This window comes from Vulpes vulpes, chromosome 10 (genome assembly GCF_048418805.1).
Source record: "Vulpes vulpes isolate BD-2025 chromosome 10, VulVul3, whole genome shotgun sequence".
NCBI lineage: Eukaryota > Metazoa > Chordata > Mammalia > Carnivora > Canidae > Vulpes > Vulpes vulpes.
Window position 1 is genome coordinate 39,542,293 of NC_132789.1, and position 18,478 is coordinate 39,560,770.

Consider the following 18,478-nt stretch of genomic DNA (forward strand, 5'->3'; position numbering starts at 1 on the left):
TCCCCATAGGCTGAAGTAGGCAGAGCAGCGTCTGGGCCACGGTGGGTGGAGTGGGGGGTGTCGTCCCTGCCCCCCCCCCCCCCCCCCCCCGCCCCTCTAGGTATTGCAGCCAGGCCCCACCTCACTTCACTAACCCTCAGGTCCCTCACCTGTAAAGTGAATGCCAGCCGAAGGGCGCCCTCCGGGGGCGGTCCGGGAAATGACAAGTGGGGATCCCAGTGTGACTGGGGGCGACGAGGCCGAGGCCGTTTGATTGTCCCAGGTGCTCCTCCGCGGTGCCAACACCAGAGTACAGACAGGAGCCAAGCTAAGCCCGGGGTCACCTGCCAGGCAAGGCCAGGCTGACGTGAGCCTCCAAAGGGCAACCAGGAGGCTGGAGAGCACTGAGCCGCCCCTTGAGAAAATATTGAGGTGGCGGGAGGGTCCTTGCCCCCTGGCTCTGCCAGCCTGGCCTCTTTCCCCCATTGCAGTCTGATGTCAGGGCAGGTGGGGCTCTGTGCAACTGTGAGGTGCCCGGGTCTGAGGCCTGGCCTGAGTTTACGGGACTGAGATGGCCAGCAGGTGGCCTGCCTTGCTCTCCCCAGGCTAAAGTGTCACCCACCTGGGGCTCATCTGAGAGTCACAGAAGGCCCTGGAAGGAAATCCCAACCCCAGCCAGCACTGGTTTGGGTCCCACGGCGTGGACCTCCACGGCACAGATGTGAGCTGACTCCACTTTGACCCCAGGGGAAGGTCAGCTCCTGGCCGGACCTTCAAGGCCTGTGGACGGGCCTCCAAGCTGCTGTCCCATCACCGGGTCCCTCCCACTGTTTGGTGCAGCTCCTTTAGGACAAGCCAGGCCTTTTCAGGCCCACCAGCCTGCACCCACGCGGCTTCCCCAACTACCTGGAATGCTTTCTGCGCCTTCAGAGCCCCGTTCCCGTGTGTCTTCTGCTGGAAAGCTCTCCTGACCCTTCACCAGGTCTCCTGACCCTGCAGGCAGAGGCAGCGCTCACTCCTCCAGGGTCCTTGGGCACCGTGTCTATCCTTCCTTTTCGAGCAGCCCTGAGCTGGGCACAGGGCACTGTGGTCCTTAGGCCCAGAGCCTTTATCACAGGGCCTCCACGCTCCTAGGTCCCCCTCCCAGGCAGGTACGGGGTCTCCCCAGATCTCAGTTGGGCCAGAGACCCAAAGACCCAGCCCAGGGCTGACACAGAACAGGCTCAGCAAGCTTGCTGCGGGGCAGCGGAAGGCACGGCCCTGGGCCCTGGGCACCCTTCTCTTCTGGCCCAGGCTGCGTGACCCTGGGCAGCCCATGCAGGCCTGTCCCACCGGCCTCCTAGGCCCGCTGGGAAGATTGTTTGAAGGAAAGTGGAGAGAGTGCTTGGTGTGTGGGCACAGCTCCCCGCACGGCTGTCATCATCACCCGGTCATTATGACGGACCTGCCTTGCGCCCCGGGCCTGGGTGCCGAGGCTGGGCGGCGGGCAGCCGATGAACTCAGCGGCAGCCCCGGCCCCGGGGTTGACTCAGGCAGAGAAGGCACCGGGAGCAGCGGCTGCTTTACGGTCAGCCCGAGCCGCCCGGCTCTGGTCCCCCCTCCCCACTGGACTCGCCCAAACCCGAGGCCATTCCGGGGCCTCTTATCTGGGGAGATAAAGGCCCCCTGCCCCTGAATGATAGATCTATTCAGCTGGCTTCCATGTGACCTTGGCACCCCTCACCCTCTCTGGACCAGCCTTGGGGAGCGCCTGGGGTGGGGGGACAGGCAGTGACTTCACAGACCTCCCCGGCATGCCTTCCATGGGGGCATGGTTGGGAGCAGAGGGACTCCCTCACCGCTTCTGGGCCCCTGGGGAGAAGGTCCTGCTCTCTTGCCTCTCTTGCTCCTTAGTATCCGCCCTGAGGGGCTATTAGGAGATTCCAGCAACCCTGTGACATCATCCTTCTGAGAGCCTGCGGTTATTATTTTTATGTGACACTTAGGGAAACTGAGACACAGAGCTCAGAAGGCCTTCACCCCAAGCCACACAGCCAACCGCCGGGACACTGGTGTGGGCGTCAGCCAGCACAGTCAGAGCCCATTTGCTCTAGCCCCCCATTTTCTATGGGTTCATGGCTGGTGGCAGCAGCCTCCCTCTCTCCACCCCTAGGACACCAGCTGCGTGTCAGGGCTTGGACCAGAATCAGCTTCTGAGGTCCTCACCTGAATCCGTGGGACAGAGGAGGTGGTCAAAGCTCAGAGAGCCGGGATGGCTTGGCCCAGGTCACGCAGCAGAAGAGGTAGAGGGAGAAGCTGTCCCCCAACCCCCTGCCTGCTGTGTGCCCTCCACCAGCTACCTCCCCAATCTGTTGGGGTTTCAGGGCTCTGCCAGCACCAGGCCTCAGGGAGCCTGCAGAGGCCCTCTGGCCTCACAGACACCCCCTGGCAATGGGTGGCCAGAGAGGGTGTGTGCCCAGCCTGCCAGGGTGGGCCCACCAAGCCTGCCTGGGCCCGAGGCTCCTTGCCAGGCTCACATGAAAGCGTGAGGTCATTGGCCATCCCAGCTCCCTGTCCCATCTCGCTGCCATGACTCAGCCCTGCCATACCCAGACCTCTTCCTCCAGGGGACCCCAGCAATGGCCTGGCCTGGCCTGGGCTGCCCCTGCTCCCTGCCCGCCCACTTGGGGCCTCCCACCCTGAGTCACCGCTCACCTCACCACCCAGCACGCGGCTCATTGCATAAACAGCCTCCTCCCCCTCCAAGCTCCCAGAGTTCCCACTGCTGACGCCTCAACAGCCAGGCTGACCAATGGGGGACTCTTTCCACTGCCCTCAGGCTCAGACCCCAAGGCTCACCCCCAGGACCAGCTTTTGGGGACTCATAGGAAAATCTGGAATTGAGCATCGGAGCTCAGACCAAGGGGACAGGCTGACCTGGGTTCAGATTTTGGCTCCTTCTGTGCTAGAATGGGTGACCTTGGACCAGATACCTCAGGTTCCCTATCTGGAGAAGGAGGGTACTGATAATCAGCTGCAATCCCATGAGGATTCTGTATGGCATCGCATATACCAGCGTAGCCCTTCAGGGTGCGGGCCTGAGGCAGGCACGTCTCAATTTAAATGGCTGTGTGACCTCGTGCGAACCACTTCCTCACAGCTCTGAGCCTCAGACTCTTCATCTGTAAAATGGGAGTAATGAAGAGAATATCCCCTGCTGTGGTGATAACTGTGCCAACACGTGCAAAAGGTCTGTGCGTGGTCTGACCCCTGGAACAAGATGTGGGTAAATGCCTACAGGGGCAAACGGTGGCGATGATTTTAATTCTTAAAGTGCCAGCCACTTAATAAGCCCAGGCTGGTTTCAGGGTGAATGATGGGGAGATGGAGAGTACACGGTCCCCGATGTTACTCCAGGGACGGGCTCCCCGGATGCTGAAGGTCCAGAGTACCCTTTGCAGGCTGGGCACCATACTTCCCAAGGGGGGTTCCAGAAGGCTCTCTGAAGAAGTCTACACGCTCTACAGCCCCCGGGTACACAGGGAGCACCTCATTCAGTCAGAAGAAGGGGATTGCCTGCAGCCACCCAGCCACCCAGCCACCCGAGCCTGCCACTCCTCCGCGCCTCCCTCCCCAGACACCTCCCTGGACCCAGGACACCCTCACCTGCCAGGGTCAGAGACAGCCCCTGGGGGAGTCACGGAGCTCATCTGCCCACTGGAAGCTCTCGGGAGCCCTGCTGGAAACCCAGTTTCCCAAACTCCTTTGGCAATAGAGTCCCACCGGCTACCTGCATCTTTCCTTGGAACATCCTACAGGAAACGCTGGGCTAGGCCGCATCAACCCAAGAGGCCTTTGTCTTTGTCTTGTCCCATGATGCTCAAAAGGAAGCTCCCCAAGCTGGGGCTCCCACATGGGGACCCAGAGAGCCTGGGCTGAGGCCAGTGGAGGAAGAGTGGGCCCAGGAGAGATATCCCTGACTCCTCCACTTCCGATTCAACAAGTCCTTACTGAGTATCTGGTCTGGAGAAGGGGACAGAGGCCGGGGAGGTCGCATGGGCAGAGAAGAGCAGAGGGAAGAGAAAGGTCACCGGCCCCGGGGTCCGCAGACCTGGGCTTGAACCCCTGACCGTAACAGGGCAAGCTACCCACGCTCCCGGAGTGTGAGGTCTCATCTGAAGATCGAAGCACTGGCACCGCTCAGAGGGTTATGTTGTAAAGACTGCGTGAGAGCAAGAGCATGACTCTGCTCTGGGATTAGGTGTGATCCACAGCGACCACCGGTGGGGCCCTTTTTCACCTAACCCTTCCCACAGCCACCATGCTGTGATGATGCCCATTTATAGAGGAGGAGACGGGCTCCGAGAAAGAGGGAAGGGGGCACAGGTAATGAGAGGTGGGCCTCTGATGCAAACCTGGCTCGGCCTGACCCCAGAGGCAGAGCCCTTAGCGGGCCTCGGAGACAAGGGGTAAGGCCTCGCCAGAGACTTCGGAGCCTAGCAAAGCTGTAAATGAGAACCACACGGGCATTCAGCGATGGTTAGCTCTCCTATGTCAGATGGAATTGGGAAGGCTTCCTGGAGGAGGTGACATTCGCGGTGAGCTTTAAGGATGGCCAGCATAAGTCAGGTAAGAATGGAAAGAGGCCAGAGGCCCCAGCCTGCACAGAGGGCCAGGAGGCATGAAAGTCTGTGGTGTATCCAGGGAATGACAAGCCCTGTGGTCTGGTGGGCTAAAGCTTTGAGCACCCAGGTCAGCGTCGACGGATGGAGATAGTTCAGGGTCAGACCCCAAGCAGGCCAGATGCCAGGGTGGGCATGTGGGCTTGGCAAGTGGCTGCACCCTGACACCAGGCTGGGTCCCGGCTGCAGGCTTCCAGCAGCAGCCTGGTTTTCATAAGGCAGCAATGGCCCAGGTGTGCAAACACTCCTTGTCTGGCGTGGCATTGTATGGTGTGCCAAAGCAGAGGTGAGTGAGTGGAGCGAGCCAGGTGGCCAAGTGCTCTTGGAGGCACTATGTGACCCGGAGTAACAGAGGGGCAACTCATGGGGGAGCTCGCCCATGGCATGCAGATCGTGCAATGTCTAGTACCCAGCACGCGTGCGCGCGCGCGCGCACACACACACACACACACACACACACCCCGCTCCTCCTTAGGAGCAGGTCTACACTGAGAAGCCCACATGCACCTAACAGGCCAGGGGGACAAAAGGGAGGATGGAGGCTGGCTCAGAGCCCTCCTGTGCCCAGCAACGGGCCAGACCTGCCATTGGCTCTGCCACAAAGCCTCCCAGTAGCTGTGAGGTAGGATTTTCCTTCTTGGATGCCTTTGACGGATGCGGCCTCTGACACTCCAGAAGGTGAAACTGTGGTGTGCCCTGAGTCACATGGCCAGTGAGCAAGAGAACCAGCTGCAAACCACGGAGCCCCTGCCCTACACTACCCATATCCTGGCACGGCGCTGAGCACTTGTCCATAGGGGTCTGGGGGTGGAGTGGGGGGCAGAGAGGAAGGGGGTTCAAACCTGAGTCACAGGGCTTTGAAGTTGACAGCTCGATCTGCCAAGCCACAGAGGTTCCAGGGGTGGGCTGGCCCCTGACTCACCCCCACACCCGGAGCCAGCCCCAGGCAGAGGCTTCAGCTCCTGACCGCCCTCTTTCCTGCCAGAGCCCAGCTGTGCCTCTCCTGGGTCATTCATGGCTCAGGATTCCCAGGAGCTGGGCAGGGAGGCCAAGGCCTTCAGGCAAGGAAGTATCCCGGGCACACCTCTGCTCAGGAATTTCAGCCTGGAATCACAGGGGGAACCCAAGCTTTGCCTGCCTGCTGGGCACCAAGCTACCCTGATGATATAGGCACCAGGCACTTATTTTTAGCTGACGCTTAATTCGAGAACCACGTACTGTATTTCTGGTGGCCCGACCTCCTGGTGGCTCACCCCTTCCCCGAGGGGAAAGGCGTCCTCCTGGTGGGGCACTGGGTGTGCCTTGGAAAACCTGGGTTCTAGGCAACAGAGTGGGTGTGACTCTGAAAAACCGCCAGCTGCATGTCCTGGCTGGTGGTAGCAGTGGGATGGGGGAGAAGGTGGGGGCTCCAGCCCCTCCAAGTACAAGAGCATAGGTCTCAGGAAAGAGTCCAGGCATTCTGGGTTTCCTCATCCAGGCCTGGCAGGGTGACCTCTGGCGGGCTGCTCCTCTACCCGGACCTTGGCTTCCTCATCTAGGTATAGGCCAAGGGCCCTTCCGTCTTTGGATGCTTGTCTGATTTTTTTTTCTTACATATTATCTCAAGTCTTCATTATTAGAAGATTTTGAAGATGGTACCGGGCAGGGAAAGGGGCCTAGATCTCCCTCATCAGGAAGATGTGTGTGCAAAGCCAGGCTTTGTCTGGTGGGGCAAGGCCATCTTGTTGCATTTCACTGTAGTGTCGGGCATCATAAACCAACAGTGCCCCGGCCTGTGGTAAGCCCTGGGGTTGGTGATTTCAGAGAAGACCACGTCTCGGTGAGCTCATGGGCTCAGTGAGGAGACACACCCCTCCCCAGGAAATAACCAGATAGTTTCAGGACAGGTATGTGCTATTCCAAGCTTCTCAAGGTTTGACCCTTCTAATCTCTCTAACCACATCTCTTACACAAGAGGTGGATGAATGGGAGACTAGTTGTGTAGATGTATGGATAGAAGGAAGGTGAAAGGTTAGATGATGGATGGATGAGTGGATGGATGGATGAGTGGATGGAGCATTGGATATACATGTTATAGGTTGTTTAGCCAAAGCTCCAACCTTGCCTTTTATTCAGTGTGTGACCCTGAGTAAGTTATTCACTTATCTATCAAATGAGAATCTTATCTGGAAAGACCTCATCTGTAAAGTGAGAATTACGAGCCGAGCTTGCCTCCTGGGTCTATTGTGGGTATCCTGTGAAATAAGAATGGACTGTCCGTGTCTACCTAATAGCTGTGACGAGGCCTCGGACACTGACCTTGTACACATGGGCTGGGTGCTGTGTTTTTACTATGGGATGAGGCACCCCCCACCGTGGACACAGGTGGAATTCTCCTTCGGCTCTCAGGGACCCCACTCTCCCAGCCTGCATAGGGTTCCCTGCCTCATCAGGGAGGACAACCCCTGGAGGAGAGTTGCTGCGGGAGAGTCCCCTGTGGGCTACAGAGCCAGGAAAGTGCACCGAGGGCACACAGAGTTCAGGGTTAGGGCTTGGAAGTCACACAGCCCCACTCTGTGATCTTGGCTCTGCCACTTGCCAGCCGTCTGACATTGGGCCAGTCGTGAGGCCTTTATACAATTTCCTCAAATTGGGACTAATTACAGTCCCACCTCTTAGGTATATCATGTCCGTTAACGGAGCTGAGGCCTGTGAATCAGTTAGCACGATGCTAAGAATACATTATATATTCAGTACGTGTGTGTTTACCCCACACCTGAAAGGCTTGGGGGGGTCGGGGGGTTGCTGGGCCCTTAGCACTTGGGAGGTAACTCAAAAGCTTTGCATCCAGAGATTTCCATCCTGGATGCTGCTGAGTCCTGAGTTGGTTTCCTTATTTTGGCAAGTCCAGCAGGACTTACACAGCCTCTCGACAAGGGTGCCTTGACTGAACAAAATCTACTTTCGGCTGAAATTCCAGCAGTTCCGTGGGCCTCGCTGACCCTGGCCTGATTAATAACAAGCAGGGCACATGAATTATTCCTTTAAAAGTACAGTTTATATGGGAGATATAAATCTCTCCAAATGGGCTGAGGCAGAGGGAGGAGGAGAACTGGCAATGGGCTGTCCTCCCAGGGAAGCTGTGGACACCAGGGGAGCTGGTCCTGCAGCACTGAGCCTGCCCTTGCGGAGACCCAGCGTGGGGACGATGGTGTGGGTGGTGGCAGGCCCTGCTGGCTCAGGGTGAGCTGTAGCTGATGGCAGGAGGCCCAGACCACCCACCAGAAAGAGGCCATGAGGCTGAGTGGCCCCAGGCCTGGATGGGGGCAGCCCCGACCTGCAGCCTTGGGGACAGATGATGATGGGAATGTCTGAACCTCCTCAGTCCCTAAATCCCCAGCCCAGGCTGGCTCTGGGGCCAAACCCTCCCCAACCCCTCATGCCCTGCAGACTCCAGACATCACCCCCTGGCCAGCCCCATCTTCCCAGCTGCTCGCTCCGCTAAGCCGCCTGCACGGTATGTGCTTGCACCCAAGACGCTGTGTCCCTTCCACTGGGGCTGCAAACAGAATTTTCTGAAACCTAGCGGGGCCAGGGTGGCGGCAACAGGGAAGCAACTGGTTTTCCAGAAGTGAGGGTGCAGACGGTCCCAGGCTGGGAGCAAGAGGTTGCAGGGCTGCCCGGGGAGCTCTAAACTCTGGTCAGGTTGGTTCGGAAAGCCATAGGCCGTCAGAGCTGAGAGCACCCCGCTCCGTCAGTGGGAAAGCTTTTCGGGGAAGCCGGGGAAGGGGCAGGATTTGTCCAAGGCCACACAGTGTGCACAGCCGAGCTGGGCCGGAGCTGGTTGGTCCTGCAACCATACCAGGCCCCTGCTCCCGCCCCTGGCTGCCGGGTTGGACATTTAATCATCCCTGCTGTGCGCTCTCAGTCCCACACTGTGGCTTCGGCTGCTGGACGGCCTAAGATATTTACTCTTGGTGCAGAGGGTGGAGAGGGAGCTGGGAAGATGGCCCAGCCCCATACCAGTGCCCTGGCCTTCCTGCCACCAGGTCCTTCCTGGTGGCCCTTCCCACACAGACCCAGGGGCTCACCTTGGACCCCTGGCCGCTTCCTGGGTATACTGGAAAGAGTGGGGCTGGATCAATAGCCAAGAGGACATGTCTGGCCCCATCACCATCTTGAGCAAGTTGCTCCTCCTCTTGGACCTTGGTTATCCCATCCAGCAAATGGGAGCAGAAGCTGGAGAGAATTTCTGGAGGGCAGTTTCTGGCGCCATGTCCCACCCAGAATATGCCTCAACTTCACTCTTCTGCCAACCTGCCCTCCCCACAAACCTCTCCTTGGGTTGGGCCGGGGCCAACCGTGAGTGGAGCACATCATGTGTGCCAAACAACTCCCTCCACATCCCGACAATGGGGCGCTATTTCGATGAATCCCTGCTGCCTTTAGCAACCCAGGCTGGTAACAGGGCCAGGTCGGGTTGGGGCAGCTGGTGGGGGCCGTCGATGGGAGCCAGAGCAGTAGGGTCGGGGCCATATCGCCAGGCCAGCCAGGAGGGGCAGCCGGTCAGGGCCCGGCTGGGGAGCTGTGGGGCCGGGGCTGGCTTTTTTTTAAATCAGCTTAATTTTCTCTACCTGGAAACCAACTGTTGCCAGTGGGGTAGCTGTGTTCCGGGAAGGCTTTCACCCCCTAGGATCTGGGCTCGCTCAGGTTCCGGGCCCAGGCCTCTCCATTTCACAGGAGCCCTGTTTGTGGCGCGCGGGGAAGGAGGGGCACCGGAGCTGGGCACGGCTCCCCACACTGACCCTGCGGGGCCCGGGCAGCGGCCCCTGCCCTGTCGTCATCCTCTTTTCACACCAGAGAGGGATCCTGTCTCCTGGTCTGTTTTAATTCTTCTATTATGTTTCCCAGACTCGGAGCCTCTGGTTCCCTATTGTCCTCAGCAGCACTTTGCATTTGTGTAAAGATTAGACGCAGTAGAACCTTCGCTCTCCTTCCAAATGGTCTTTCTCTTTTACTTTCTCAAATCCGAGTTCTTTCTCTGGCGCTGGGCTCTGCTTCCTTGTCCTCCCTCTCTCCTACCTGTCTTTATCTGCCTCCCTGTTTGGGTTCCTCCCCACCCGGACCCCCTCCTGCTCCAGGCTGACCTGCTTGTTCTTCTCTCTTCTCTTCATGGTTCAGTAGTTTGAATTCTCTCTCCGCCCCTTCCCCCACCCTGACCCTGCTTCATTCCGTATTTATATTCTCTTCGAGGCTAATAGAAATGACTAGGAGTATTGCTCACCTCATTCCAGAAATACTCTTCTAAATTCTTAGAGAGGTGCCTCTCGGGGGAGGACAGTGAGCACTGCGTGGGGAGTCTGGGTTTTTTGGTTTTTGGGTTTTTTTTTTTTTTTTTTTTTCAGGAGGGACGGAGATCCGAGTCCCAGTGCCAGCTCGGTGGCATCTAACAGCTGTGTGACCTTGGCCAGGCCAGGCTCCTCTCTGAGCGTCCCGGGCAGTAGTGGTGCCAATCCCCGGACCGTGACAGCTGCCTCGCATCCCAGGGCCACGACAGAGAGCGGCTGAAAATGCTCCGAGCACACAGTAGGTGCTCAGACGTGTTTGTTCCTGCTTCCACTGCAGCCCGACCCAGCCCCGGGGAAGGAAGAGAAGGCTGCCCTTCTGTCCCGGGATGGCACACACGCATACGCTCACATGCACACACACACACATGCACGCTCTAGTCACGCCCTAGGAAGAAGCAAGCTTGCCCGTCTCCGTGGTCATGTTTCCCCCTTGGGAAACGTCCAATGACAAAATCGCTGCTGAACACAGGAGCTGACAGTTGAACAGCCTGGGTTCCTGGGGGACCTGATCTCCACAGTTCAGAGCCAGGCGTGTGTTCATGCAGTCCCTCCTCCCTCTGCAAGCGTGCACTCAGAGGGCGCCTACTGTGTGCGGGGCAGGCTCCAGGCCTGGCACTCTCTGGAGTTCTGGGCCTCGAGATTGCAGGGGAGATAAGCCTGGCGTCATGAGTCAGGCCGGCTGGAGAGCCAGGCTCTGGGAGTTCCGAGAAACGAGAGGGCTTTCCAGGTGTACCCGGAGACAGGGTCCCCGAAGACGTCGCAGGAGGTGGACTCTGAGCCAGGCCTGGGCAGGAACAGAGGGCGACTGCCGGTTGTGCAGGCTGCTTAGCTCAGCACCGGTGCAACCCCACGCTGTGCCCAGAAAAGCCTGGCTTCTGAGCTGGCAGGAGGCAGGAGCAGAATGCCGGCCCCCCGGGGTGCACCCCCCCCCCAACACTGCCTCGCCTTTCCTGAAGACAGTGGCCACAGGTGAGCCAAGCACCCTGTCACGTCCAAGGCAGGAGACCTTTCGAGGGGTGCTTTGTGTGGTTCCCACGAAGGCCATAGGTTCTGGAAGGGACCAGAGCTCCTGTCCCAATGCCCTGGGGAGGGGGGCAACTCCAGGCCCGTCCGATGTCAGGGGTGAGCTGTGTCCTTCACGGAGGGAGGCAGGCCCAGAGACGGCTCTGATTTGCCCAAGCCACACAGCCTTGAGCACCCCCATTCCCCTCCTACACAGCAGAGAAGGCGGGTCCTCAGTCTGGGTGGCAGTGGGCAGGCGGGATGACCGGGTGTCCCCCCAAGGAGAGGGAGGGTTTTGCTCATGGATCCCCCCTTCCCACTCTTAGCCCCGGGCACGCCCCGTGGAGCAGCCGTGCACGCAGAGTGGGGAAGGGGGACGCGGCGCCCTGGGGATGACTGGAAGAAGGCCAGCAGAGCTGGGAGGGGCCCCCGGGACGCAGGGGAGCTCTGGTACTCCAGGAGGTGCTCCAGGCACAGAGGGCGGAGCGGGGCCTCCCCTCCCGCCTCCACCCTCCCCTGTCCCCCCCACCGGGAGGCTGGGGCGGGCGGCACCCCGGGAGGAGGCGGCGTCCTGGCGGGCAGGGCCGGCGGGCAGGGGTGGAGCCGTGGCTGGGGTTATAAGAAGCGGCCAGGGCACTGAGGCAGTGAGCTGTGGGCTCGGCTTGGCAGCAGGACGCCCTCAAACAGGCCCGCTCCGTCCTCGGCCCAGCCCTGGCCCCGCCGCTATGGTCGCCCTGCCCTCTGCCTGGTGCTCCGTGGCGCTGGCCCTGCTCCTGGCTCTGCACGAAGGTGAGCTGCCCTAGCCTCACCTGCTACAGCGGCTCCCCACCCCCAGGTCTGCTTGGGGGGGTCTCCCTCCCCAGGGCTCGGTCCTCGCAGGTCCGCCGGGGGGCTGCTGGGGGGGCGCCCGCAGCGGCGGCGGCTACGAGGAGCTCTGCAGGTACGGAGGCCCTTCCCGCCGCGGCTGCTGGGGCTTCCCCAGGCTGGCCCGCAGCTCGGGGGCCAGGACGATGCCAACTTCCTCGATTATGCAAGAGGAGGAGCCCCGCGGGTCCCCCTCCGCCTGCGGTGCCAGGCACCCCGACCCACCTCTCCACCTCTGTCCCCCTGTTGTGCACGCAGGCAAGGGCCAGGTGGCCGCTGCCCCGGAGCATCCAGCACCCTCAGCCCGGGCCCGAGGCTCCCACCTGCGGCCTCGGCGTTGCTCCTGCAGCTCCTGGCTCGACAAGGAGTGCGTCTACTTCTGCCACCTGGACATCATCTGGGTGAACACTCCCGGGTGAGCTCCCACGGGGACCCAGGTTGGGCTGCTAGAGGCGGGGCAGGGGGTGGGGAACCTGTAGCTAGCACAGCTCTCCCTGGGCCTCCAGACGGGATCGCTGAGCTGATATGAAGAGCGGCTGGGTGTTGTCCCTACTCCCACGTGGGGGCTGCCTCCGTAACCCCGGGCCGGCTCCTGAGAACTCTCACGACAGCCTGGTGTCGGCCCCATTTTCCAGATCAGGGTACTGAGGCCGGGAGAGGCTGGGGGCCTCCCCCAGGATTGCACAGGAAGGAGTAAGCGAGTGGTAGGTGGAGGCTTCATCCCAGGCCCCCGGATGCCAGAGCTCACACCCACTCTCCATGCCGCCTCTGCATGATCTTCCAAGAATAATACGATTAATGACAGCACCCATGTCGACTGTGCCAGGCTCTACGCCAAGCCCTGCTTGCAGGTTATCGGCTCACGCATCCCCCATCCTCCCCACGAGGCAGGCACCGCTGTCATCCCCAGTGACAAGATGAGAAGCCTGCCCCGTGTCACCTGGCAGGGCGAGGGTGGGAGCCCAGTGCCGTCGGTTCTGTCTGCACCCGCACTGCCTCCGGGCCACTGCATACTTCAAGTTGAAGTTTCTCTGTGTGTTTGTGTTTTTTTTTTTTCCTCCCTTCCCCAAATTGCAAAAGGCAAGAGAAGCCCTGCACGTAAGCGTGTGTGGAGCTAATCCGCATCCAAACACTCGCTCAGGGCGGGAACCCTGCCAGTCCCTGCGTGCTGGGTCTACCTGGAGTCATTACAACTTCAACCACATTGTCTAAAATTAGCTCTGGCACCTGAAGGTGCTGGTCTAACCGGCCACAGGGCCCCTGCCCGGCCCCCAGCCTGCCTTGGCCAGATTTTGAGTCCGAAGTCAATCCCACCTGATCTCACACACACGCGCACACACACACACACACACACACACACACAGGCACTTGCACACACCATTTTTTAAGTCAAAGCTCCAAGACACATTTATCACCCCTCCAGGCAAGGGGTGACCAGGTGAGGGCAGCTTAGCCAGGAGCCTGTATGTTTACTTCTGTGAGATGGCATTTCCTCCCCTCCTCCAGGGGGACCAGCCTGGCTCTATCCATCAGCTCAAGTTCCTGTCTGGGAGGGAGGGGAGGAGCTGGGAGGACTCCCCACTTCCTGACTTAGGGAGGGAGCACAGGTCCGCCTCCTCCTTCTCCACCCTGGGAGTCTGACGGAGCGGGGGCCGGGGGTGTGGGAGCAAGCAGAGGCCCAGAAGGGGGAGGGCCCTTGTGCAAGACCACCTGGCACCCAGGGAGGAGCCTGTGCTGGGGCTTCTGGAGGTCAGGGGCTGGTAACCCTTTGCTTCCACACTGGCGGCATGGGTGGCCATTCCAGCGTGTGCCATGGACAGTGTCTGCTTGCCAGTGGTCGTAGTTTATCTAATCCTCTCTCCCTCTCCCTCTCCCCTCCTCTCTCTCCACTCTACACCACTACCTTGCTGGCTGCCTGCCCACAGACAGACAGCTCCTTACGGCCTGGGAAACCCGCCAAGACGCCGGCGCCGCTCCCTGCCAAAGCGCTGCGAATGCTCCAGTGGCGGGGACCCCGCCTGTGCCACCTTCTGCCATCGACGGCCCTGGTAAGTGGTCACCCAGCCTGCAGGGGCCGGAGAAGCAGGGTGTCTGGAAGACCAGCGGAGGAGCAGAGTGGCTAACGGTGGGGGCGGGCAAGGCTCCTGGGGGCCCATAGGCTGCCTGGGGCCCACGGGCAGTGACCCTTTCTGTGGGGAACCAGTCACCCCGAGTGCCTCCCACTTTCCAGCTCTGGGGGCTTCTGAGAACATGCCACCCTCACTCCTGGGCAGGAGGGAGTCTCCCCAGGTGACAGCTGAAGTAGCTCAAGCCCAGAGAGGCGATAGGACTTGTCCTGTGGGGCCACCCAGCAGGTCAGAGGGAGAGCTGGGCCTTCAGCCTGGGTCTGACCAAGCGCACTGGGCTGTGGCTTCTGACCATGACACGCAGGGCTTCGGAGCTTTCTGGTGGAGAAGTAACATCTGGGGCTAGGAGGCTGTGGCACTATCCCAAGGTTGTCACAGAGCTGTTGGGGGTGGGAGGATGTGTGTGTGGGGGGAGTTCGGCCAAATATCTTAACTCTCTGGGTCTCAGTTTCCCATCTGTAAAAGGAGTGGGTGGGAGACATTGTTCCTTCACTTGGCCACTCGGAGCATTCAGAGAAAGCAGAAACTGGCCTCCTAGTCCCAAACCTGCCATTCCCGTGGTGATGGTTTATGCGAAACTCCTCCTCTGAGACTCAGGCGGTGGCTTTACCCCTGCCTCAGTTTCCCCTGCAAAGGGCCGTGCTCAGCTGCAGGTGGCTGGATTCTGGGAAGGCCGGGCACCCAGCTGCGTCTTACTGAGGCTAAGAACGCATTCCCGGCAGCTCAGTTTTCCTCAGCTCCCACCCCGCCTGGGAAAGGAAGGATGCCAGGTGCACAGGGGTGGAAATGGATCTGCTTGGGGTGGGAGGGGGCACTGGGCCCACAGCCAGGTGTTCTCAGCGCCCTGGGCAGCCCCTCACTTGGGTCCTAATACCGTTCATTCAGGGCCGAAGCTGTGGTCGTCCCAGGCAGCAGGTCCCCCGCAGACGTGTTCCAGGCTGGCAAGACGTGGACGTCCGCAGGAGAGCTCCTCCGGCAGCTGTGGTAAGCAAGCTGTGCTTGCACTGACTGAGCACCTGCTGTATGCCTTGCACATTGCCCTCAGTCTCCATACGAGGCCGGACTGGGTCCTTACTGGGCAGCCACAGGGACTGAGGCTCAGAGAGGTAAAGGCACTTGCCCGAGGTCACAGCAGTCAGTGGCAGGCATCTGGCTGGCTCCAGAGATTGGGATTGTGACTGCGGAAGGCCGTCGGTTGTGAGCATCTCCTACGTGCTAGGTCCAGAGGGGTCAGCTGTCTATCCTGTCCCCTCCTCCCTGGCCCAGGCGGGATCCCCTTCCCGGCAGCCTCAGCATGACTCAGCTCGAGGCTTGGCATACAGGACATGCCCATGAACGTTTGTCTAACCAAACTGGCTTGAGATTAGAGAGCCCACATCTTGGTTGTGCAGCCAAGTGGCTAAAGGGGCAGCTTCTGAGCCGGGGCTGCCCTGTGTGAACCCCAGATCTGCCACAAACAAGCCTTTGTGACCTCGGACTTGTCACTTAACTTCTCTGTGCTTTGGGGTCCAATTTGAACCAGGCCCATCAGTGCAATCCATCTCTGGGAGGGTCATGAGGTTGGAGGAGCTGATGCATGTGGAGCATCTCAAGCACGGCCTGGCATCCCATGGGAAGTCTGGAGGTGTTAACCATTCAGACCTCCCTCCCCGAGGCTCCTCGGAGCTGACCTCCCGAGAGGTTTCCTGTCTGCTGGCTACAAACCAGCTGCAGCCCCCAGGGACTCCCCTATCTGGGGAGAGACTGAAACACAGGAGACAGGGCAGGATGGTGGGGCTAGGGAAGACCCAGTATATTCTTAGGAACTATCTGAGGATGAGAAAAAGTCAAGATTAAGACTTTTAAGTATGTGGCACCTCATGATGGGCGAAGAGCTTGCTCTGCTGACTTGTCCTCATTGTCACACCAGCTAGGCCTGCGTTTATTTTGTAGACTAAGAAAGGGGCTCAGAGAAATTCCCACACTTGCCTCGGGTCCCATGGCTGGGAACAGAAGCCAGCCTCCTAGCTCCAGGCTAGAGCACTTGGAGCCAGGACGAGGCCACTTGGGTGATGCTGGAGTCCCCGCCAGGGTCTCATCCCAGTTCAGAGAGCAACTGGGACCCCATATTCGTCTGGGCTGAGCCACCTGGAGCTGGACTGTGAAGAATGGGAATTTTAGTCAATGGAATTTGGGTGAGCGGAGGTAAAGAGCCTAGAAGGAACGGCAGGAGCAAAGGTGTGGAGGTGGGAAGGCAGGTCATGGGAGACACTCTGGTCATTCTGGCAGCATTTGATGTCAAGCCTCAGCTTCTCCAAAGTCCCTGTGAGCAGAGAAGCTTCTGGGCCTGGTGAGGCCCATCCATGCAGTGCAGACTGTGTTTGTGGGGTCAGCTGCGGCTGCCCCCTGGGCCCAGGGCAGCTATGGTCAAGGAGGCCAGGTCCTATAGCTCGGCCTCTCCTAGGGAGCTCTCGGGCAGCCTGCCTCTCCCGGGATGCTGAATTGACCCTTCTGGATTCCAGGAACATTTCTGCCACCAAGATCCGCTTTCCTAGGCGACCCCAGGAGGCAGGGAGGCAGCTGAGGCCCACACATCCAAGGCGGAGGAAGAGATAGCGCCGGTTGCCAGGGACCGCTGGCAAGGAGCCTGTGTGGAGCCGCGAGCAGAGGAGCAGCCCCAGGCCAGGGACCCTGCCCGCCAGGGTGGCACAAGCTCTGGCCTCCCTGCAGGGCGACCTCATGCTGCCCAAGAAAACCTTCAGCCCCCAGGCTGCAGAGTGGCCTCCCCGGCCGGCCCCAGCCCCACCGCCCGCTGGAAGGAACCGCATGAGGAGTGTGCTCACCTGGAGGCCACGTCCGGAGAGGTTTCCTGTCTGTTGGCTACAAACCAGGATCGACGAGCAGTGGTGGACATGCAGACCGAAGCCAGCCCTGGGGCCCGGACGGCCCTGGGGTCCCGGGTGGCCCCCGTCTGTCCCCTCCCCAGAGTCCTCCTACCCTCCTGCCCTGGGGACACTCCGGGTGAGAAGGGCCTGCTCTGTCTGTATATAACTTATTTGCTCTAAGAACTTTGAGAATCCCAGTTATTTATTTTAATGTATTTTTTTAGACTCAGTTATTTACCGGCGAACTTGTGTTTGTAATAAACAGTGAAATGGTGCGCTGCTGGTATGGTGTCTTGGCTGAAGCAGAGGGAGGAGACACCTCTCAGGAGCGGGGCTGCTTGGAAGTTAGGGGGACACAGGAAGGAGAGAGCAAGGGTCCAGGACAGGTGGCCGGAGCCCTGGGACGCACCCCTGGGCCCCTGCTGGGCACCTCTAGCTGCTAACCCAGCCTCTCTAGGCTTTTGCCTATCGTGTGCCTGGACAGCCATTTGCAGCTTTGACACCCAGGATTCCAGGACCTGTGTCCCCATCAGGCCAGTCACCTATGGCCAGGCCTTTCCCAAGAGCATGTCTGGAAGGAGTCAAGACCTGCTTCTACGCCAGCAGCCCAGGAACTGTCCGTGAGGCCCACAGTCCATCTGTCCAGTGAGGGCTGGGGCCAGATGGATCCCACGACTGTGCGCAGCCCTAGTAGCCAGTGACGGGTGCTTTGTGGAGCTGCGACCTGGCCCTGGCTCATCCCTTGCCCTGGACCTTGCAAGTGAACCAGAAGTAAGCTTTGGCCGAAGAAGCCCAGGACTCCGGGACTGGGTTGCCCAATCCTGCCAAGGCCCAAGAAGCAGCCCCCCTGAGTTCCAGGGATGGCCGGCAAGTCGCAGTCACCCCTGTCGGCAGCTGCCTGCACCCACAGCCTCCATTTCTGCCAAATCCTCCCGCGACAAGCTGTCCCCTTTGCCCCTGGCCTCCCTGTGCTGGGAGTGGCTGGCGGCCTGAGCTGGCATTGAAAAATAATTATTTACACACTGCTCTAATCCTGCCTTGTCCACGAAGCCAGCCCTGACCCCCTCACTGAAGAATGTCATGCCACACATGGGGAAACCCTGCTGTCTACCGGCACTTCAGCGATGTCAACTTATTTTCTCCACCTCAATCAGCCACCCTGTGACAGAGGGAGTTTTATTACCTCTGTTTTACAGATGAGGAAATTAAGTGCACAGGGAAGGCAATTTACTCGCCCAAGGCCACACAGTAAGTGGTGGCATCAGGATTTGAACCCAGAGTCTACAGTAGATATGTATGTATATATGGATGTATTTAATAAATATTATTGACTGAATGCATGGATCACCACTGCCACATGACCTGGATTCATGTCTTTCTCTTTCTGGGCCTCAGTTTCTTTTAATCTACATAATGGGAAACAATAGCTTGTAGGGCAGGTATGTACTCGCAATAGACGGCTGGGCTCGGCCCTGGGCCTGATAAGAGGCAGAGGCTGCTCGTCAGGCCACCAAGAGGGATCCTGTGATGAGCAGAACGGCCCCATCGCTGGACCTGCGGCGGGGCAGCCAGGGTAAAGAGGAAAGGTCAGAAAAAGGCTCTGGACAAAAGGTGCTGCTCCCGTAGCCTCCAAAGATGAGTTAGGAAGAAATTTG

General features: G+C 59.6%; 1 protein-coding gene across 3 annotated transcripts; it reads left to right on the forward strand.

The window, feature by feature from the left end:
• The first annotated feature begins 1,897 nt into the window (after positions 1-1,897).
• On the forward strand, positions 1,898-18,179 carry EDN2 (endothelin 2). 3 transcript variants are annotated; one of them, XM_072723661.1, is made up of 6 exons: positions 1,898-4,587; positions 10,025-10,205; positions 12,092-12,248; positions 13,759-13,881; positions 14,845-14,943; positions 16,461-18,179. In XM_072723661.1, exons 2-6 carry the CDS (start codon positions 10,190-10,192, stop codon positions 16,552-16,554), a joined length of 489 nt encoding a protein of 162 aa, XP_072579762.1. In that variant the 5' UTR covers positions 1,898-4,587; positions 10,025-10,189; the 3' UTR covers positions 16,555-18,179. The 3 variants fall into 3 exon arrangements, with proteins under 3 accessions (XP_072579762.1, XP_025839521.2, XP_072579761.1); XM_025983736.2 differs by having other exon boundaries at positions 3,258-4,587; positions 10,025-10,936; XM_072723660.1 differs by lacking the exons at positions 1,898-4,587; positions 10,025-10,205 and adding an exon at positions 11,618-11,758.
• The last annotated feature ends 299 nt before the right edge of the window (positions 18,180-18,478 follow it).